This window comes from Tubulanus polymorphus, chromosome 1 (assembly GCF_964204645.1).
Source record: "Tubulanus polymorphus chromosome 1, tnTubPoly1.2, whole genome shotgun sequence".
Taxonomy (NCBI): domain Eukaryota; kingdom Metazoa; phylum Nemertea; class Palaeonemertea; order Tubulaniformes; family Tubulanidae; genus Tubulanus; species Tubulanus polymorphus.
Genome location: NC_134025.1, coordinates 18,380,365 through 18,388,611, shown reverse-complemented (window position 1 = coordinate 18,388,611; position 8,247 = coordinate 18,380,365). Strand labels below are relative to the sequence as shown.

The window sequence follows — 8,247 nt, the reverse complement described above, 5'->3', positions numbered from 1 at the left end:
GGACAGTATTTAAAAGCGGGTCCTCTCATGGGACAGTAAGTTGATTCGGGTCTTCTCCGGGACTGTGTGTTGAATCGGGTCCTCTAACGGGACAGTAAGTTGAATCGGGTCCCCTCACGGGACAGTGTTAGTAATAGGGAATAAGTTGTTTCAAGCCAAAGGTCAAAAGGTCGAAAAATAAATCCTCGCACACTCGAATTTATTTTCCGACCTTTCAACCTTTGACTTGAAACAACTTATTCCCTATTACTCTATCCAATCACAAGTCTCATAATTTACAAGTCTCAACACGCTGAGTATTGCGTAATATATGTTGATTCTAAATGGTTCTAGATGGTTCTAGAAAACTACACTAGCCAATCACAAGCCTTATAATTTACAAGTCTCAACACGTTGTGTGGGTAAATCTATGAGAAGTCAAGACGTGGTTCAATATAAATGTCTGTGTGATCTCCACACACTTTATTTGCCAACTAAACTTATACTCTATAATACATTGATATAAAGACTGACTAAGCCCCTGACCCAATTGTCACAACTAACCAATAGCCAGCGTGCATCCACCTGTACACTGACCAGCCAAACAGAACGTTAACCCCCTAGCTGTAATTAACCCTTATACAAATCCCCGACATCCTCCCAGGGAGAAAATGTTAACTTAAACACACATATAAAGATAATGAAAGTTTTAATCCACAACTCAATTTTACTGAACAGCTAGTCCATCTTAAGTATTTCACTAATTCTAGTTTTAGCTTCAATAGCAGCTTTTCTCGTTGGTCTAACTGCAAGTCCAGTTTCGTTATCACTATTTACAACATTATTATCATCTTTCGACTCACACGAACAAGCAAAGTCAGGATCTGCGTTTATTTCAAGCGGTACGAGTCTAGTAACCGGCCTGTTCGTATGACCATTAGCTGTTTTGAGGTTAGCAACACGAACTAATCCGTCCCTCCCGGGCAACAAGTTAGTAACTAACGCCGATTTCCATTTAATCCTCGGTTGATCAGAATCGTGTATGAGAACAACACTGCCGATTTTAATCACATTTCCTGATTTACTAGTTTTAGAATAGTATTCCCGTAACGACGTTAGATATTCAGTCTTCCAACGTATCCAAAAATGCTTTAACAACAAGGCAAGTTTAGACGCACGTTTAGATAATAATCCAGGAGTCGGTTCATAATCAGGATCTGTAACCTGATCATCTCTAACGAACGGTTCCGGTAACGATGTAATACGACGACCCATCATAAGCGCAGACGGAGTGATAGGCTCAAAGTCATTAATGTCATCCGATACAGACGTTAACGGTCTATCGTTGATAGCGGCTTCTATCTCGATTAATAATGTCATAAACTCATCATAAGTAACTAAAGAACGTCCCATCACCTTTTTTAAACACGATTTAGTAACACCTATAAGTCTTTCCCAAAATCCGCCGAACCATGGGGATTTTTTAGGAATTCTTTTCCAAATTATTCCTTTCGTTGATAAGTAATCCTGTAATAATTCAGTTTTAAATAAATCATCTAGCTCCTTGCTAGCACCAACAAAGTTAGATGCGTTATCTGATAATATCAGAGAAGGCTGTGATCTTCTACCAGCAAATCTACGTAAAGCACGAATAAACGATTCGGTGCTATTATCCATAACTAACTCTAAGTGAACTCCTCTGGTCACGGCGCACGTGAAAAGACATATATAACACTTAATAACTCCAGCTTGAGTTTTAACGTTAAAATGACCAGTTAGATCAACACCCGTAGTCTCAAACGGTAACTGTTCTTTTACTCGAAACCATGGCAAAGGAGGAGTTTCTGGCGCACCAAAACAGCGAGCGTTTTGTTTTCTACATGGTAAACAGTTCTTAAGAAGTCTCTTCACAAACGGACGAATCTGCGTAATCCAAACATTCTGTCGTATAGCAGCTATAGTGGAATTTGTAGCTAAATGTTCCACACAATCTATATGATTAGGTCGAACGTATAACTCCGTGAAATGATTCTTTGGCAACAGAATCGGAAACTTAGCCGAATCAGCCATAGTAGAGTTATCAATACGACCGCCAACACGAATTAACGAATTATCATCTAGTCTTAACTGTAGTTGTCCAACAATCTGTTGTTTAGACTTACGACCATTTACTAAATCTGATAAAACAGTACTATATGAAGCTCTCTGACTGTCTTTCATCCACTGAAGTTCCGCGAATTTAAGCTCACGAGCTGTCAAACCTCCAGTTTTACGGTTAGTTGTATCCTTAACGTTGTTAATAAAACGATATATCCAAGCTGTAATACGCTTAAGTCTATTTAGTGATGAGTATCGACTCATATCTATAACAACAGATAATCCAGACTCGGGTATCGATACCACACTATTTGTACTCAGAAAACAATCTTCAGTACTGGGAATTTCACAACTATCCCGACTATTGTTTGATATTGTCCACTTAGGCCAAAGTTCTTCATTAGGTAGCCATTCCGGTCCATGCCACCACAGCTTCGAATCCTGCAAACATCGTAGATTCGATCCTCGTGATACAATGTCAGCGGGGTTATCACTCGACGGGCAATATCTCCATTGAAAATTACCAGTCAAACGTTTAATCTCCGCGATACGATTCGAAACAAATCTATCCAATTTCATATTATGAGGCGACATGATCCACGTGAGAACAGCCTGATTGTCAGACCATAATACGCAAATCAATCTCGGAATCCTCGATTTTAAACTCGACATTAAATGATCGGCTAATCTTGCAGTAACTAGCGATGCTAACAGTTCCAGTCTTGGAATAGTTATCGGCTTGACTGGAGCAACTTTCGATTTAGACATCAGAAACGACACATCATTGTTATTCAGTTTCAGTTTAGTTTATTCACTCCACAAGTTATAATAACATTGCACAGAGCACAAAAGTAGCGCATAGATTACAGCATATTACAAAAAATATAATGATATTATTAATGATAATTATATTTATAATAATAACAATTATGATAATAGTAAAAATAATAATAATGGTGATAGCAGTAATATAATACTTATGATAATGATAATTATAATTATAATGAAATTATACTGCAAAAGATGAGGCGGAATTGTAGTATCGAGATCCGATAATTATACACTATATTAGGTAAATGATTTGATACCTTTTTTAATGAATTTCGCCAGATTGAGCAAAGTTTTACCTCTCGAACAGAAAAGGTTATGTAAGGTATTTTCATTGGGATGTCGCCAGTAGTAACTAGGTATAAATTTGTTTCTCAGGCTTTGAAAAAAGGGACATACTAAAAGAAAATGGAATTCGTCTCCAGTTGCTGCCAAATGACATTTCTGACAAATTCTATTGTTTCGCTCAATCTGGCGATATCTACCGATTTCAACAGGTAACTTATGGTTCGAGCATCTGAATCGACACAAGGCTAGGCGGAGACTGGGGGGTAATTTGGTCAGGTACTCTTCGAATTTAAAACAGTTTTTAAAACGCTTGTAGGTTAAGCAAATTGGTGTTTCGTTGACCTTGGAGTGCCAGCCTTGTGCATACTGATCCATGAGTCTCTGTTTCAAAATACTATAAAGATAATTAGCACTGGGTACAGATTGAGTTTCCCAAGCGTGGCCGAGACCATTTTTTACAAGAATATTTTTAACATTAAGAATCCAAGCGTTACTCCGACCGCCGTGGTGCGTTTGATAGATATATTTGTACATAAAAAAAGAGAAATGTTCAGTCTGATTTATCAATTTTGTCCAAAATTTAACGATTATCAATTTAACATAAATCTCTAAAGGATAGCGCCCAAGCTCACCGTAAATAAATACACTAGACGTAGACCTTTTCAATCTGAGTAAATATTTAAAAAATTGTAGCTGAACACGCTCGAGTACCTGTGTGTTCTCATATCCCCAAATTTCACAGCCAAACAGCAATATAGGTAATACCATACTATCATAAAGTTTCAAGGTCAGATCTAGGTCTAATGAATGTTCACTTGACTTTTTTAATACAAAAAATACCGCTTTCATAGCTTGTTCCGAAAGAGTTTTACGACATTGTGTGAACGATCCAGTGTATGAAAAGAGAACACCCAGGTACTTGAATTTATCAACTATTTCTAATTTGTGACCATTAATGTAAAATTCTGGTAAGATTCTTAATCTTCTTTTCGAGAAGATGATGACCTTTGTCTTGTCATTATTAATTGAAAGTTTCCATTCTTGGCAATATTCACAGAGATTATCTATAAGTTTTTGGAGTCCCTCGGGCGAATCACTTAATAAAACCGTGTCATCTGCATACATGAGAATTAAAAGTTGGAACCATGGCACATTGTTAGGTCCGAAAAAATTTAGGGTTGGATTATTTCGTTCTAATAGATAGCTTTTCAGGTCGTTTAAAAAGAAAGAAAATAATATAGGAGACAGATTTTCACCTTGTCTTACCCCTAAATAGCTATAAAAAAATCTGACATTTTATTATCGGAAAAAACACATGATTTGATACCTTGATACATTTTATGTATAACGTTAAGTACTTTGCCAGTGACACCACTGTTAATTAGTTTGTGCCACAAGACCTTTCTCCAGATAGAGTCGAAGGCTTTTTTATAATCTATGAAAATACAATAGAGTTTTTGATTGTTGTTTAGGAAGGTGTCGACTAGAGCCTTGAGGGTAGATACGTGGTCCATAATGCTATGATTCTTCCTAAAACCGGCCTGGTTCTGTAGCAAAAGATTGTTAATTTCTAAGTACTCAGTAATTCTTTCGTTGATAATACTAGTGAATAGTTTGCCAATATTGCTTAAAAGGGTGATTCCCCTATAATTATCGGGGCCTTTTAGCTACCTTTTTGTTTAAAGAAAGGGACAATGATGCCTTTCAGCCATGACTCTGGAATAGTGCCTGTATCGAGAGCATTATTAAAAAGGTTTACTAATAAAGGTAGTAGTGATTCTTCGGCACTTTTGAGGAACTCATTCGGTATCCCATCGATACCACAGGCCTTGAAATTTTTTTGCTTTTTAATACATTTTGAGATTTCTTCCCTAGAGAACGGTTGATTCAAAGGGCCATGGTCAAAGTTACTACCTATAAATTCATCAACGTTATTTAATAGAGGGTCGTTTCCGTTTAAAACTGGGCTTTCATTCATAGATTTGAAATGTTGGAAGAGATCGGAGTTTGGAACTTTGCACTAATTGTTATCTGATTTTTTGAATAGTTTCCAAAATGTATGAGGGTCAGAGTTTGATAGTTGTCTAATTTTCCTGCTAAATTCTTGCCTTTTGTCGTTTTTCTATTTGTTAATAGTTTTTTTTATATTTACGAAAGGCACGATTCATTTCAAAATGATTATTTCTAGTGCGCAGGCTTAGGTACAAACGTTTGGCACGGCGATAGTCAGACCTCGCTAGTCTAACTGTTACGTTGTTAGTGGCTTTAACGGCTGACCGCGGTTTGGATTTACGTTTCAAAACCCGCTTACCCATGACGTTACCAGCTGTGGTTAACAATATATTGCAAAGCCTGTCGTTGGCCTCGTTTGCATTTAATGTGTTGTTTGCGAGACGTTCACTGATACTATTGAGAAGAGGCATTTCCCTTTCTAAGGACTGAAAAAATTGATCCTTCAGATCTGGCTTCCAATTAACTTTCTCTTGACAGTTTTCACTGGCGTCCACAGAGGCCAGGTCTGGAATTTCGATCTTAAAACTGAACTCTGCAATTAGACCACTGTGGACGTCAGAGAAAAGCTTTTCGAATTCTGAAACCTGGAACAGTCTTACAGAACTGATCAAATGAGGGGATGCGATCATGTAATCTACTATATGTTTAATTTCGCCTTTATGACACGTATAGTCACCGGTCAATCGATCGGGAGCTATCCTGCCGTTCAAAATAATAATACTATGGTTCTTACACAGTTCTACTAAACGGGACCCATAGTTATTCACCGAGAGATCTTTAGTTTTGCGTCTTAATATGTCATAACTGGAAAGCACCTGTTCACAAGTATAGGTTTCTAAAAGAAGCTCGTTGTCAAGGTCTGATCCAACAGTTATGTAGTTTTCTGGTGAGTTGTAGTATAAGAGTGCTCCGGTATAGGCGTTAAAGTCACCGCATAATAATAAAAAGGATTCTGTACTATTAAATTTCTCGAGAATATCGATATTTAATGCATTAAAGCAGTCTACTCCACCAAATTTACTGGTTTCTGGTGGTAAGTATACAGCCCCTATTTGTAGATTTTTATCTTTGTCAATTATATGCTTGTCTACAAGTAGCCATAATACATAATTACAAGAACTTTTGATAATAGTTACATGAGGAGCTAAAATATTGCTTATCGCAATCGCTATGCCACCGGACCGGAATGAAGATAGTTTCTCACGATTTTTTAAGAATACAGTATACCCCAAATTGTTGAAGAAGTTCTAAGCCCAGGCCTCATCTGTATCGTTAAGCTTCATTTCGGTCAGGATTATTATGTCATGTGATTTAATCAGCGATTGAAACTCGGGAATATGTTCTTTGCTTTTTAAGCCGCATACATTTATAGTTAATGTCGATAACTTAGTCGAAATATGCTCTGTGGTCTCCTGTTATGCCTCAACCGAGGGGGGAGCTTCACGATTAGCTTCGGTAGGGATGAATTGGTCCGCGTTCATGTCTAATACCACGCGCGCTCCTTCCAAGGCTGCGCCCACGTTTACAGTTTCGTCCGATGCAATGCGTGGCCGTTTCGGCTCGGGTTTCCTAGACGTGCGCTTGGCCGTTTGTCTCGAGGGCAAGTTGCGTGGTGCTGTCGATGTCGCTGTTAGTACGTGTTCAAGGTCAGCGCGAAAAGTGAAAAGTCCATCGCGAGGGGGATTTATCTTCGCTTGATTGGCTACCGCTTCTTCGTAAGCCGGTTGGTCGGTTACTTTCGCTACGTTATGAAATTCGCTTCCATCGCCTCTGTATATTTCAGAGTCTACGACGAGATTGTCGTTCCAGTTGAAAAAGGCTGTGACCGGCTTTTGTGGCTAATTTCTTAATCGGCAGCATTTCGCGAATCTTTACAGCTGTTTCGGGGCTGTAATCTTCACTTATCGATATAGCGCTATTCTTAAGTTTGTAAGCTTGGCGTCTGACGCGCTCTCTGTCGGTGTAAAGTGCGAATCGTGCAATAATGCCACGCGTTCCGGTTTTTCTGGTTTTTCGATTCAGCCTATGAACCCGCTGAAATTTGATATGGTTTGCTTGGTCGATCTCCAGTTTCTCCCTGATTATTTGACGCACTAGTTCCTCGCAGTTTTCGCGGTCCTGTTCTGGGATACCGTAAAAAATCACATTTTCCCGACGGCCGTAATTCTCAAGAGAGTTGACACGTTCTGCGGTTTTTTCGGCAATTTTTCTGACTTCAGAGGTTAATTTTGATGAGTTGATCAGATTTCTTCGTATTTCGTCTAGCTCATTTCTCATATTCGCAACGGAATTTTTATTCGCTTTCAGATCAGCTTCGACGGATACAACACGAGTTGTTAGGTTTGCTAGTGAGGTAGTCATTCGATCAACTTTTTCGTTTACTTCCGGTAGAATGCTGATTTTCTGAAGGATTTCCTGGAGCAGAGTCTCGATGTTGCTGCAGCTCTTACACTCGTTGGTGGACATTTTTGTTCCTTTTCTTTTCAGTATCGCTATTTTTGCGCACGCGTTTGTTAACGGAAATACTGAGCGGTCATGTCAGATTGACGACTGCAATAACGGGAATACTGAGCGACCGGGAGTCACAAGCTTTGGTTGTTTACAGCTCGGTACTTCTTGTTCAGTAGAGCGGAACGATTTGAGTTCGGATCGGTTGTGTATGTCGAGTATGCACCACGATTGAATTAAAAATGGCGACTTATTTGAAGCAATTCCAATTTAAACACAAAACCAACAGAACCAACAAAAAGAAAAGTCGATATCTGACGAACGTAGATTTCTGCAGAGCCGTCTTTCTTACACTATAACGATCTCCTCAACTTTGCGCTAATTTAATATCAGCTGATTTGTGTTAAACGTGTTAAGCAACTATTAAAGTTTGAGCACACTCACGTACGGTTTTCCTCGGTGAAACACGGTCTGGGGCAGCTCTTGTGGCTTCAGATGCTGCCCAACGGTTCATTCGACAGTATTCCAAAGATCGAAAGTGTTTAGATTTTAAACGTAGTCACTGTTTTACTTTGAGCGGTAATTTTTATGGAC

General features: G+C 38.7%; 1 protein-coding gene across 1 annotated transcript; it reads right to left on the bottom strand.

Moving 5' to 3' along the window:
• Positions 1-717: 717 nt before the first annotated feature.
• LOC141908101 (uncharacterized) lies at positions 718-2,844 on the bottom strand. Its single transcript, XM_074797981.1, has one exon. It carries the CDS (start codon positions 2,842-2,844, stop codon positions 718-720), a length of 2,127 nt encoding a protein of 708 aa, XP_074654082.1.
• Between the last annotated feature and the right edge of the window lie 5,403 nt (positions 2,845-8,247).

What these genes read in the sequence shown, in the direction of transcription:
- LOC141908101 (XM_074797981.1), bottom strand. Translation starts at nt 2,844, where the DNA reads ATGTCTAAATCGAAAGTTGCTCCAGTCAAGCCGATAACTATTCCAAGA.